A 13623-nucleotide genomic window follows, 5' to 3' on the forward strand; every position below is an offset into this window, starting at 1 on the left:
CCGAGATGTTCCAATCTCAAATCCTTGCCCCTATGATTATCATGACGCTTTCAAGACGATTCTCTTCTTTGGATGGTCCTAGCAAAGTCATGTTCCATCTAAAGCATTGGATGGACAAAGACGGGTGCTGCACTTACTTGGAATTTTCGGCGTCGAGCTATCCAGGCGAGAAGGTTTGTTTGATTTGGGACGCGGCTTCTAGCCATTTCTCAGATCTAGTCAAAAAGAAAGCTGCTGACCTGAACATCACTTTGGGAGGTATTCCTCCAAGGTGTACTTGTCTGATTCAAGTATGCGATCTGATTGCCAACAAGGCAATCAAATAGGCCTTCAAGACGCGCTACGTCTCGTGGAAGATTGCCTCTGATCCTGGTGCAGGAGGCAAATACAAGGTCGATCGAAAGGACGTCATTTCTTGGCTCGAACAATCGATCGAAGATGTCAATGCCCGCATGTCGACTCGCTCAGAGGTTGCAAAGGCCTTTGCAACCTACGGACAGGATTTTCGTTGTGCAAATCAGTCTGCATTGGCTGAATACTTGGCGAAACACGAGGAGAACGGTGTATATCAATCACTCATCGACAATCAGCGATCCTTGGACCTGGAATAAAGCTTTTTTCACTTGTTTGAATTTTGAAAATGGTGCATCAAAAGTTCACAGAATAATCACAATTTCTTGTGAGAATTGGTCATTTTTGATGTTAACTCATTCGCTACTTGAAAATGACTCAATTAATCTTTTTGTTAACTACGGTATTTTAGCGTGGCTTGCAACATACATACGTATTTCGACAACTAGAGTATTTTTACCACAGATTTGGACATCATAGCCTAAAATAATATATTGCTCAGATATGATTACTTATTCTACAATTCCATTTTATATTAATACATATTTTTCTGATTACATGCCGTACTTGTCCAGGCCCGTTTGGATCTCGCGAAAATTTTTGCTTGATGAAACAGACGCCATCTGTATGCCACCAAAATGTCTCAGCGGAAATTCCGATAGTTTGGCTAATTGTCTGGCTAATGGAATTGATTACGGCGCTCCTTCTTCGACGACGAATCGAGCAATTTTTCATCCAACTAGTAGCATTAGGTTTGAACCCATTTTACTGAAACCAAAACGCGCCCCGACGGTATTCAAATTCAACTCGGACTAAAAGCACTGATACAGGATGCTCGTCGTTCTTCATTGAGTATCCGTCAGACGTGACAAGCAAACTGAAACACGAGATTTGCGAAGTAGATTGCAATGACACAGTAAACAGACACAAACCTCAAAATTTTGGTTATCGTAAAGATTAATATCGCATAAACTTTTCACAATTATTGCTCGCTCTTTAAATATTCGTACAAAATGGAGAAAAAATTACCTTTCTGCTCACAGAGATTGTTTTTTGGTGCAACAGCATGACCTTTCCTGCTTTTTCGATGAAGCGTTGGGTATCCCGCCGAATGCACTTTTGCCGTAGGACAGAATGGGGTACCAAAAACGAAAGATCTATAAGCGCGCTGGAGGTGATGAACCTCATCCATACCAAGAAAAATGAGAGATCCCTTGACGCGGACGAGTAGCTTTTGGGTTTCATAGATACAGTTCATCTATGGAAGTACAAAACATCCGCGCCTCAAGTGCTTCCTTCACTCTTGCAAGGACGACAAAGCCTTGCTGTAAAAATCATGTCGAAGTAGAGAATTTTGTGATTTCGTAACGGTCGTAGACGATAGACACAGCCCTAAAGGAACGACTCTCGTGGAGCTCGCAACCCAGAGTTGATGGGTGTAAACATCAACATCTTGATTTTGGTGATGTCGTGTGAGCTTCCGATCAATTTGAGCTGCTGTTCAAGCATGTATGACCATTCAAAAGAGATTATTGCGCGGAGACAATTAAGTCGCTGCATGGATGCAATATCCGTAAATCTTGCGACAAGGCACTGGTAAAATTTCAAAGGTCTTGCAAAACATTCAAGTGATTTTTATGGATTTTAACAGCATGAAATATTGTTTTGTACTATATTTAGATTTGAGATATGATCTCATCAGTAGTGCGACTGAAAGGCTACATGCCATGGATTGACTGGAAGTTGAAAAAGCTATGCCACGCGCTTTTATGCTGGTGGAGCCATGTACCCTCCATTGCAAGGTAGCAGAAGCACTTATGGCATGGACACAAAGCTGTGGTAGCTGCTGTGAACGCTATGGGACTATCCAAAGCAGGCAGCGACGATATTGTTTAGTACTTGAAGCAGAGCTCTGAATGCAAAAACGGCAGCAGTAACCCTAGTATGTCTCTTTCGGGGCGGTAAAGAAAAGATGTTATGTGTTGTATCCTATGTTTGGGTCGGTGAATAGTGGAGGAGACTGTGTATCGGTAGATACCGATCTTCAGCCTGTGGAGTTGGTGCGTGACTGTAAGTCGCGAGTAGAAGGGTCAGACTCTAAAAACACAAGAAGGATGACCCATCATTGTTACGAGCTGACGTTACTGCTGAGTCATCACTATAATGTGACGTGAAGAGTAGTAGAGCACTACGGGTGATAGGCGATAAAGATCATGAATAGAGTGGCCGATGTAATTCAAGCAGCCGATGGTTTTTTCTTGCTACCTCTTCTCCCGACAAAAGCTCATACAGAGCTGAGGAAATCTCGCTGCGATATATGCAAGAAACTGCATGATGATGTCAGTAGAATGGTACAGCTGGTTTTGAAGGAGAAGTTGATTACATCATCCGTCATAAATAAATATGTCATCGAGAACACTCACAGAGCATTGAGGGTGAAGAGCGGTTGAGCTTATTTGTAATATTTTTTCAGATTTCGTCTATCTTTTTTAAGGAACATCAAATCGCGGTGGAAGAAACCCACCATGCGTGTTGCTCTCGAATAAGGAGTGGATAATGAAATTGTTCTGGTGTCCAAAATCAGATAGTTTGTTCAACGGTAATTGCCCTACTAAGTGCATCGAGACGGCATTGTTGTCTTTATACGTGCGAAGCACCCAGCACATTTGGTAAGGGTGTGGAAACCTCTCCCCACGCCGTCGGCTTTCTGTATCAAAAATGTTTACAACAAGTTATGAATTCAGCATGTTTATAATTGAAGCTGCATGCAGCCACCATTCCGGTGCAAACTTTGAATGTCGGAAAGGTTATGCTGAATATCAGCAAGGTTGGCTACACTTGTTTAGTTGTCTCGACCTTGTAGATGGTTTTTATTAACTGGTGGTGAGCAAAGTGAGCTCCATCTTTTTGCGGTGAGTATTTTGAGCAGGATACTTCAAGAGTAGCTGGTTGTGCCATATGGTATGTCGATGTATCAGAGACGTGCAATCGCCGGTTGACTTAGCAATCTAGAGCGCTTTTTTGACTATAAATAACGTGTTTCGGGGACATATTTCGTCCATCGTCATCCAAAGCACAGGAAATTGGATGTGGGAAACCGCATCAACCACCTGAAAGCATCAATAAACTAATTTTGAATCACCACAACAAACGGTGCTACCGCCGGATCTAAATTTTGTAATCGGCAACGATATTGTGCTATTGCTCGGGTGTATGTGCTAGAATAAGGTTTCTGTAAGTATAGTCAAATATGGACAAATATAGACCAGTGTGTCTTTGATACCCACCAAAACGTCTTTATGGGGAATCAAATAAGGAGTTCCCGATCTGTAGGCAAATGACGCGAAGTTTAAAAACATTGACGATTCATCAGTACCTCTGACCCAAAAACTGTTTTGGCCTGGCAAACTACTTGCTCAGGTCCATGGTAAGACTGGCTAATATGACACGACATCTCACCATTCTCTTTAAATGGGCTATAGAAGATGTGGGGAAGGGGGTTGGGGGGCGATAGAAGAGGCGGTCTCAGGTGCTGTGAACGAAACTATCTTGCGTGCCTTGATCCTGGCTCTTTTGAAAGCTGATCGGCCATTCCTCGACGTCTGTGACGCTTCTTATTTTGCAAGAAGCCGCATTTATCTCCAAGCAAAAACCAAAGAACATGAATATGTGATCGCGTTCGACTCTCGCCGGCTGACTACGAGAACAAACCCTATTAATTACATCCATCCACACGCAATGACCCCTGGCGCATACAGATCATGCCTCGGTACAGCGACGTCCAAACCACATCTCGCAGTGAATGTAAAAATGATTATCCTTGTTTGTTGAGTACACCTTTGAGTTTGGTGTGTAAGCCGGGTCGATTTAATGGGGTGGTAGACCATGAAGGGCCGCGTGATGCAATAGTGATGTCACCCAACGTACAGGTCAGACACAACATGAGCTCCACTCCTGAAATTTTGTAATGCGAGGGGTTTGAGAACATGTGACAAATATAAAAGCATGTAGCTGCAAGCCTGCTATCCCAAGGCGGGATGCTCTGGGAGTGGCTGGTGATGCCCCAAAGGCTGATGAGTTAGGAAAGTCATTTAATACGACCGCACTCGTTTTCTTGTGAAGTAAGATCTTGGACAGCGGGTTCGATTATAAGCCGCGAAGGTTCGTCGAATGGTCCTTTGTGGAACGCGTTAATTTAATCTCAGGCGCGTAGAGATCTCGATCCTAGAACAAAATGCGCTAACGCCCTGAGTCTGAGCGCGCTGCCCATACTTCTAGCGGCTTTATCAATCTTTATATAAATATAAGCCCAATTTGTGTTTTTCTGACACAAATACGGCAACGGGCTTGGCAAAGGATGGGCACTAAATTTAATATGATTACTAATGTTTTCTCGTACCAACATTGCGAGTTTTATTTAGTGAAGTTGAGCATCATGTGCCGCGAGCGTAACACTGACGATGAAAACCAGGATGTTCAATAGCGAGATATTGATGCCAAAGGCAGATGAAGTGAATAGGTAGTGAAATGTCTTATTGCTGCGTATAATATACCCAAATGTGCAGTGTGTGCGGTCTTTTGATCAAAAGTACGAATGGGTTACGTTGGACAGCTCACAACCGTAGTAAAAAATGGTTTGCTCGAATACCCCAACAAAATGGACAAACCGACTCTTACAAATCAGCCGCTTTGTTGTAAGCGGAGCAGTATCGTCATACCCCTATGTAGCTGATTTATCTTTTTTTCAAAGTAGCAACGCGGTGCTGATCCACTAGAGGTGCCTTAAGCCACGCAGCGTGGTTGAGTAGCACAAGACAGCGCAACAGATAATTTGGCAAATTGCTTTGGCCACACGCCAAGCCTCAGGAGAAAAGACGACCAACCACTACAAACGAGAGAGCTCACGCGGGTCAGGTTCAGGAGGGTGGTCCTCCGCAAATGCTGCTTGACGATGAAGAAAGAAACCCACTTTATCAAGTACGGTTAGTAGAATAACAGGTAAATCAGGGCTGTTAATTGTGTCAAGAAAAAAATCACTTATAAAATTCATGGATTCTTGACGTATTACTTTGGCAAGAGTTTTCTGACGCCGTCGCATCTTATGATTTGACGTACCCTCAGCCTTTTTTTAGAGAGGAGGCAGTGTTGCCCGACGCAGCGAGTGATTACTAACGAACTGTGATCGACTTCTTAGCACTTTGTCGGTGGCCGTAAGAGTTATGTCAAGGAGACAAGCGAACTTGCTAAGGTCAGTAAGTTGAAGGGAGGTGATATTTTACGTTGAACTCTGAGCCCTCGTGATATTATCAGTTTACACACCACATATGTGTAAACCTGCATCTCTTCAGCTGCTGCAGCATAGCCCAAGTCAGCAAAGTGTCACCTGGCAACGACGATCTGAATCATCGTACTCGATTCTTGGTTGGATATATTGCAACCAGAGCATCCCCAGTATCAGATCAAAACTGTCATCGAAGTCGGAAAACTCGATCTCGCCACGAAAATTTTCACATTCGGTTGCCCCAATAACAATTAGTGTTGGCTTTCTCATAGTTCCCCGGTGATTAGCTGGGCCACCATTCACTTAATCTTTTCTGCAACTGGCATTGCAATTTTGTGCGTTTCAACCAAGCCATATAGAGGTGCTGCTATGCCATCTTATAAACTGTGAGAGCGATCAAACGAGGCATTTAGATGAAGTTGCAACTGTTTGTCGTGATCGTTGTACAAAAGTGACTTTGACTTAAGATACCCGTGTCAAAAATTCACAGCGCTCGGAATTGTACAACTCGATCTGAGCGAACTAGATAGGACCGAAGGCGGGTCTTGGGAGACGACGTCTTCAAATTCCTTTACCAAAGGATAGAAGGGATCCAAGGGATTCCGTAGGATCGACGATTCAGAGCCTTTAAAGTGGCATTATCTAGCTAAACTACTTAAAGAGTGTCGTATATTTCGATTTGGCTCCTTATTTATATTAATACTATCTGCATTTTGCTATTTTAAAGAGCATGTCGCTTACAATCCGACAGATCACGTGCATATGGATTCTGCATTATGGATTTCCATTGTCTTGATTAATTCCAATTCTTTAGCTATTACCTTCACAATCGTGTACTACGACGAAATTGGTCGATCTCATAGAAACACTTGGTAAGGGTGATTCTGATAGGAAGTGTCGCAGCGATTTTCCGAGCCCTGACCTAACACTGCCCTGACTCAACGCCCCTTCCATACTGAACGACATACATTCAAGCGACTATATAAGAAGATGCGCTCACTGATCTCTGTCAACTCTCTGCAAAATCTTCAGACATGTGTCATTTTCTACAGTGAATAGCGTTGCGACAGCCGTAAATCTGAATCATGGAGTCAAGCCTTGTGACCAAGCAGAAAAGTTACATCGACTTTTGTCAAATCATTTCGTCATGATTATGGCTTCGAGCCACCTGAACTTCTCGTTGCACGAGGCGGAGCCCTTAGACGCTCGTACGTGCGGGTCTTTCGCTCACGCTGGGATAAACTCAAACGATTTCGAATTACAGGTCATATAAGTACCGCTTGCGCTGGGTGCCGCACCACCAGGAAAACCTTGTACCCTTCATATGGTATCAACCTTAATTTTGAAAGGCCGCCAGAGGGCTCATGCATACCGTACTCAAGAGGACCGCGCCGTCTCACTTATTTGTAGACTTCGCAAGCCAAATTTAGTGTAATGGTCGTCTATACTGATAGCTAACTATGATGGCTTCCACGTTGGATTTTGCAAATCTCTTTCATGGTAAAGAAGGTAATTGGAGATAAATCAGTCATGCACCGAAAAAAGACTGTCTCCTCGATCATAAAAGACGAAATTGCGTTCAATAGTCAAGTGGAGAAAAATAAGAGTACTAGCAGAACTACCTTAACGAGACCACCACGAAGAGTAGCTCGCGTGCACCTGATCCAGGCATGTGTTGCAGTGACGAATGTAGATCAGCTGTGCCATTCTCCGCTAGTATAAGCTTCACAAAATATAAAAAAGCTCTATGACTTTTACCCACGAAACTCTTGCTTTTGGTTGTTCTGTGTGTTACGAGTCGATACAAATTAAAGCTTTAATGTCAAAGAGCTAGTCAGTGACTGAATTCGGCTAATTCTTTGCAAAATACACGTGCAATCATGCGAACTGGTTACTGCTCACAAAATAGCTGGCAAAGAACATCAGATAAAATGACCCAAGGACCATTACGCAATGTATTGGTGGTAAAAAAGAGTCTTAATTTCACTTTTTCATACCATGACAACCGCTCAACATGATCGGGACGCGAGTGACTGTTTTATCGGCTGTGCACTGATGCGACACGATGGTGATGCTTGTGAACGAGAGTATCGCATCGGTCACGATAGCCCCGACGGGCAAAACGCAAGTACTCGATTTATGACAAGAAGCTTTTGGCGATCAAGAACTTTGGTAAATGTCCATGTTTATCAGCTTGGGAAGCGTCTTGATATGCACACGAGATGCACATCTTTGCATAAAGGGCAAAGACGCCTGAAATGTTGCAAGAATGGCGAGATTTTACATCTTTATTATACATTATAATCCTCAAAGCAGAACATCTTATCGACGCGCTGCTAAAATTGCTGGATTTGGATCCGAAGAGATCGAAGACACAGATAGAGTGCTGATTCTACAATTCAACCAAAGGAAAATCAACCGGATCAAGAACTTTCACATTTGGCCTTTCAGTCACATGCTCATTCGGATCGGCTGTTGAACTTTAAACCATGTCGAAGAGGTGTTTCCTTACAGTTTAGTACGGAGAAAACAAGATGATATTGAGTTTGATGGACTATTTCTTCTACAAAGCGTAGTAGACGGCCACAGGGATTCCCACGAGACTTTATAGTCAAATTGAGTCTGTCAAATTTGCCCTGTATTCAAGCGATACGCTAATGGATACGAGTCTCCGAAACTTCAAACCGAAGAGTCGGCAAAACAGCGAGTCACTCCTTGATTCCTGCCTTTTAGCTTGCTGAGTCGATTGAAGATAATAAGGACCGAATGACCCATCAGCGTGGAACAATACGATTGAAACCTCACCAAGACTACGAATTTTTGTGGTTTGGCTACCCGCCTAATGCACAAACGCGTTACTCTTACAACTTTACATTTTTTGCGGCTTCAATATCAGCTTTAGACTCTTCAGCGGTGATACTTCGGCAACCAGAGCTTGAAGACGCTCGCTCGTGCTGAAGACTCTTTTGATATGAAGGGCATTCGATGTAAGAAAAAGACGCTGGTTTGCTATCGTTGCCTAGGCAATAAAGGCTCACCATGAGTCGAACTTAGTAGCGTGTTAATATTTTTTTTCTTTTGCTGCATACTCTTCTCCAAGATATAAAATTTTCAATGAGGGCTGTAGCAATCTGCTGTTAGCTAAACAGTGGTTCTTCCTCTTTGTTTACTTGGTCACTTAATCGCTTCACCACATGTTGAAATATGAAATGCTTTGTTGAGTCTGTTACAGAACTCATTGTGCTCTTAACTTTAAAATGGGGTGATGTCTGATCCTTAATAAGCTACTACATAAAGATATACCTGTCGTGCGCGTCTTCTTCATGAATTACACAGGCAATAACTTGCACCTGCGACATTATCAAGGGATTTCACAAGGGTTCCGTAATACTTAGTAGACATCAATCAGCTGAGACTGCTGGCATTTATGAACAAATCAGTAAGGTACAATGGTTTCTGCATCTCGCTGATGATGCATGCAAAGTGTCACTGCGGATCGAAGTGATAGCGAGCGTGGAATATTCACCTCACATGAGAATCTTTCACAAAATGACTTGCTGTAAGATTAAAAGGTGTTTGTTCTTGCGTAAAATTGAAGTCTCTGCTGAAATTGTCGGGTGGTTCAACATCTTAAAAGCATCAACAGTGCTCCAGACTCCAGTTGCGGTGGGGCTGCAATGTGAAGACTTACAACGCATAGACTTGATATCGCAACCGCTGTCAACGTGACGAGCGTCCAAGCGCGTAACCATCCTTTCCGGATGACCAGGATTAGAGCGTTGTTCTCGCACTCATGTCCTATTTCCTTCATGGCAGGAACACTTTTACAAGGCATAAGCAAGCGCGCTGTTCTGATCGAGTGCCTTGTACAGCGCTCCTTTACATTTATCAAATCTTGTACACATATTTATATTGGTTCTTGCTGGCTGAGATAGCAGTACAATTCTCCTATTGATGTGATGCTGTGTCTTTTTCATGATGTAAGTGTTGTACGACGCAATCACTGTTCTAATATTCTCTTGTCATATCTTCGTCTCTTCAACTTTCAATCGTCGCTCTTTCTAGTACAGCGGATAGATTTCGGCCGTCATACGCGTTACTCTGCCAAATGTTTTCAGATATTCTGATGATTTCTTTGGCTATTCTCCGTCTTCCAAGCAATGAGACGTTAGATTACCCAAGCTATTCATCATTCAAGATCTCTTCTCTTGTCTTCTCTTCTCTTAATGTTATGGTAGAAGTCGTATCTTGTCTACACGGACTACTAGTTGCGATCGAGTCTGACCGTGATCCTCGCTTACTTTAGGCGCACACTGTTCAGACTTCTGGACACAAAGTTGTCCGTGCTTGTCTAGTAACAATGGCCACCAGGGTGTGAATTTTACTACTTTGAAATAGTGTGGTAAATTTCTGCCTCTTTGACAATTCACGGCCAGCAACACTATTCATATCTCGACGGACGACCATGTAAGCTATATTATCACTGAAAGCCTTAGACGAAGTTTTGTCTAAGTTGCATTTCGGCTATGGTCTATGTCGTGGAGTGAACTTTCGCACGCTCACATCCTAATCCTTCTATCCAAAGATGACCAACCGCGGAGACAATAAATCACTATCACCTACAGAACATTAAAAATTGCCTGGTCCTTTGTGGAGCGGTCGTGGAAAGAAAAGAAAAGAGAAGAGGACAATCTACTCTGCTGATATCTTACTCAAATTTGCACGATATAAACCATCTTGTTGAAGAGAATAAAATACCAAGGATGTCGTTGCGCTCAACTTTGACTCTTGAAAATCAATATGAAATAATATTTAGAATTTTTAGCTGATCGAAGGGGCAGGCAATGATCGATATGGGTTTTGTGGACCCAGTGGAATCCAGACGACGACAAATGTAAGATATCCACACATCTTTGTGATAGCACTTGTGCAAGTGTGGCAAGTACGCATTGAGGAAAAAAATTCTTCTTTCTTCTGTCCGAGATTGCAGTGACATAGTACCCACATAAGAGTTGATGGCGCATACCTTTGTTGGTGAAATAACAATCCATTACTGTTTCTACCTTATAAACTGCATAATATAATAAAGATTGATGTACTGAGAAGGGAGTCGAGATCTTGTGGGCAACGGAAGGCCTTGCACTACTTTGTCCGTCCATAGCTGAAATTCGTAAGCAAGTTTTATTACATTTAGTAGAACGTTATCTTTCGTCAATTTCTTCGCACACTGTAGTCGCAAATTGCACGTAATCGCTTATGCATCTTCACAGCATCGACACCTGTCACACATGGGTCACATTGTGGGGAAGTCTTTCGACATTTAGCATATAAATTACACAATTGTGTTGCGCCATTGAATGCATTAGATAGCAAGAGAGTTTCGAGCTCAGACACCACTATAGCTTAGAGATTTAGGATAACGTTAAATGCAGGTGGGCTGCCGTAGCTTTGCGCTTTGAGGAAGCGTAAGTTAGGTCACCGACCTTTCGCTCTATACTTAGAACAAGTACGAGTTTTGCGGATCGCAATCCGCTTACTTAAAGTAATTACAACCTTAAAAAAATTAAAGATATTTTGGATAGAAATTATAAACCCAAGGATAATTAACTCTTCCGTTTAAATCCAAAACTGACTTTTTTATTTCTATCTGCGGCAAAGCCGCCTAATTTATATGCATAGATTTTCCTAAAGTTGCATAGTAAAACATGCATAACAACTGGCTTTCCAGCGCCCGTACCGTATTCTTGTTTGGGTGTGGTCACACCATGCCCATCTGGCGTGACACACACCCATGTTACCAGAGGTATGTGTAACCCCGTTACACTAAAGGAAGACGAAATGAATCTCTACGAAGAATTTATTCTAGAAAGTGCTCTGATTGATTGTGGTCAAATCTGGGATAGCTTTTAACTGGGAGGTCCCTTCGGTCGTACCCAGACGAATTTCTGCAAAAATTGAAGTGTGGCTGATATTTTTTGGTAAGTACTAAAAACGTTGAGGTTTCGATGACACATGCTTTTGGTAGAACATGCAGCATGATGGCTGGTCGGGCTGATCAGAATTCATTGAGGTCAGTTTCGTCGACATCGAATGGTAACATACTGAAATTAATATGTTGTGGAGAACGAATCTCCACGAATCTAATGCAATCGCGGTCAGCCCATGTTTACTACATCTGTTCTCTTTACTTTTATTTCTACTTTAATTTGATCGAAGAGCTTAACTGCATCAAGCTTGATTTTAGTTCGATTATGCTGAAAACCTACTGTCGGTTGAGCTCGGAACTTTGTGGAGATACTGCATGCGTGAATACTAAACCGAAACTATAGTGCGCAAGTGATTTGACTTGAAGATAGGAGATATCCACATCCACGAGCGTCACGAATTTAAGCTGCATATTCCGAAGAGTTCTGTCTTTCAATTGTATGTTCCGCTTTTATCAAAAGACGCTTAAAAGTGTTTTAATTGTAAAAGGTCTGTCATTCTTGATGAACTGAATGCATGATTTGTCATATTTATTCAGTCGACGAAATCTGATTCTCAATGGTGCCAGGGCGACAAATAGACGCCAGATTATATGTATTGATTCCATCAGAGTACAATAAGGTTGGATCCGTTTTTTGAGGCTCGGACTGTCCTTTTACCCTTCTGATCATTTCAGCATGTTCGTCTCTGCTTTGAGTAATAACTTCAACAATCAGGCATGCAATCCAAGGTTTGATCCAGCATGCAACTCAAGGTTCGATCCACAAGGTATGCTGATCAGATTTGTCACAATTTGATTTTGATTGAGCTTCCTACCCCACGTCACGTATGTCTACCGAGCCAAGGCGTTTGATTAATCTACACCGGACGATTTCGCTAGTCATCGTTGCGTTTCTTGCTTGCTCTGAGACAGTCACAATGGAAGCCATCACCATGGAATATCAAGGTCATCAACACTTGAAAAAGGTGATAGGGAAGCAAAACCGTGATCTATCCGATGAAAGGGTCGCGTTACCAGCGATTATCAGTCGGGCTAAAGCTGCTGGTTTGAAGCTCATCAAATCGATAGATAATGACAGCATTAATGAGAAAGTGGAAGACCCGGTGGCGTTCTTCGGCACAAAGTTCACTGACAAAAATTTTGATCAACGAATCAAAAAAATGACGCTGTTCGAAAGCGCCCGATCTTCGATCCACGCGTATTTCGAGGCTGAGACATATCACAAGCCTAGTGAACGCGCGTTAGAAAGAGCATATGATATGGTCATTGCTATCCTGTCAGAGAATCTAAAGCCTCTTGACTTCGTTAAACAGATCAACGTGGCTGGAAGGAGTAAGATTCCCGGAGTACAAAAGTTAGCAGAAAGCCAGATTCGTAGATTCCTTCATAATTGGATCGCTACAGCCAAAGTTCTCACAGGCAACGAGAATCCGACGGGAATTGGCGAAATCCTGCTTGACGAGAAGAATTACACCAACAAATTCAACGTTGCAACGCTTAATTTGCTTCAATCTGGAAGCCCGTCAGCAGCATACGGGATGAAGTGTTTGTTGATGATGTTCACGAAGAATACTGCAACAACAATTTTGGAAAGTGTAGCGCTTCTGGTCCGACTTTCGGAACTTCAACACGTTAAAATTGGGATATCGGCGACCAAGCTTGCTTCTCGGCCAAAAACATAGTGCGCTATGTAGTTGTAAATTGAGCTTCGCACTGTGTGTAACTGGATTGCCAAGTCCTGAATAAAAGTACTTAAGTGTGTTTTCACGGTATGTTTAATATACTTTATGTCAGGATGATTGAATGATGATCAAGCATATACTCCCCTTTTAGTAGCGTTGTGAACTGGACAATAACACAATTGTATTATTTATTTTGTACATTTTACGCTACTATAATACTCTGTAAGGGGTCAATGTACCATGTACTTCGAAGTACTACATATGGTCAGGGGTCGGGAATAAATAGTTTGCCTTTAAAATTATTTACTATTTTCCACTAGCAA

General features: G+C 42.4%; 4 protein-coding genes across 4 annotated transcripts; 3 read left to right on the forward strand and 1 right to left on the reverse strand.

Moving 5' to 3' along the window:
• Window positions 1–855: 855 nt before the first annotated feature.
• Window positions 856–1167, forward strand: PHALS_07461 (uncharacterized protein; the record flags this gene model as incomplete). The annotated part of the gene is made up of 1 exon (XM_024720928.1): window positions 856–1167. The coding sequence occupies one exon, from the start codon at window positions 856–858 to the stop codon at window positions 1165–1167; it is 312 nt and encodes a 103-aa protein (XP_024586078.1).
• A 4495-nt stretch (window positions 1168–5662) lies between these two features.
• On the reverse strand, window positions 5663–5902 carry PHALS_07462 (uncharacterized protein; the record flags this gene model as incomplete). Its single annotated transcript, XM_024720929.1, has 2 exons — window positions 5663–5693; window positions 5763–5902. The coding sequence occupies 2 exons, from the start codon at window positions 5900–5902 to the stop codon at window positions 5663–5665; spliced, it is 171 nt and encodes a 56-aa protein (XP_024586079.1).
• A 2496-nt stretch (window positions 5903–8398) lies between these two features.
• Window positions 8399–8675, forward strand: PHALS_07463 (uncharacterized protein; the record flags this gene model as incomplete). The annotated part of the gene is made up of 2 exons (XM_024720930.1): window positions 8399–8545; window positions 8610–8675. The coding sequence occupies 2 exons, from the start codon at window positions 8399–8401 to the stop codon at window positions 8673–8675; spliced, it is 213 nt and encodes a 70-aa protein (XP_024586080.1).
• Window positions 8676–12535: 3860 nt separating this feature from the next.
• On the forward strand, window positions 12536–13300 carry PHALS_07464 (uncharacterized protein; the record flags this gene model as incomplete). The annotated part of the gene is made up of 1 exon (XM_024720931.1): window positions 12536–13300. The coding sequence occupies one exon, from the start codon at window positions 12536–12538 to the stop codon at window positions 13298–13300; it is 765 nt and encodes a 254-aa protein (XP_024586081.1).
• Between the last annotated feature and the right edge of the window lie 323 nt (window positions 13301–13623).

The sequence above is a fragment of the Plasmopara halstedii genome (genome assembly GCF_900000015.1).
Source record: "Plasmopara halstedii genome assembly, contig: Scaffold_3109, whole genome shotgun sequence".
NCBI lineage: Eukaryota > Oomycota > Peronosporomycetes > Peronosporales > Peronosporaceae > Plasmopara > Plasmopara halstedii.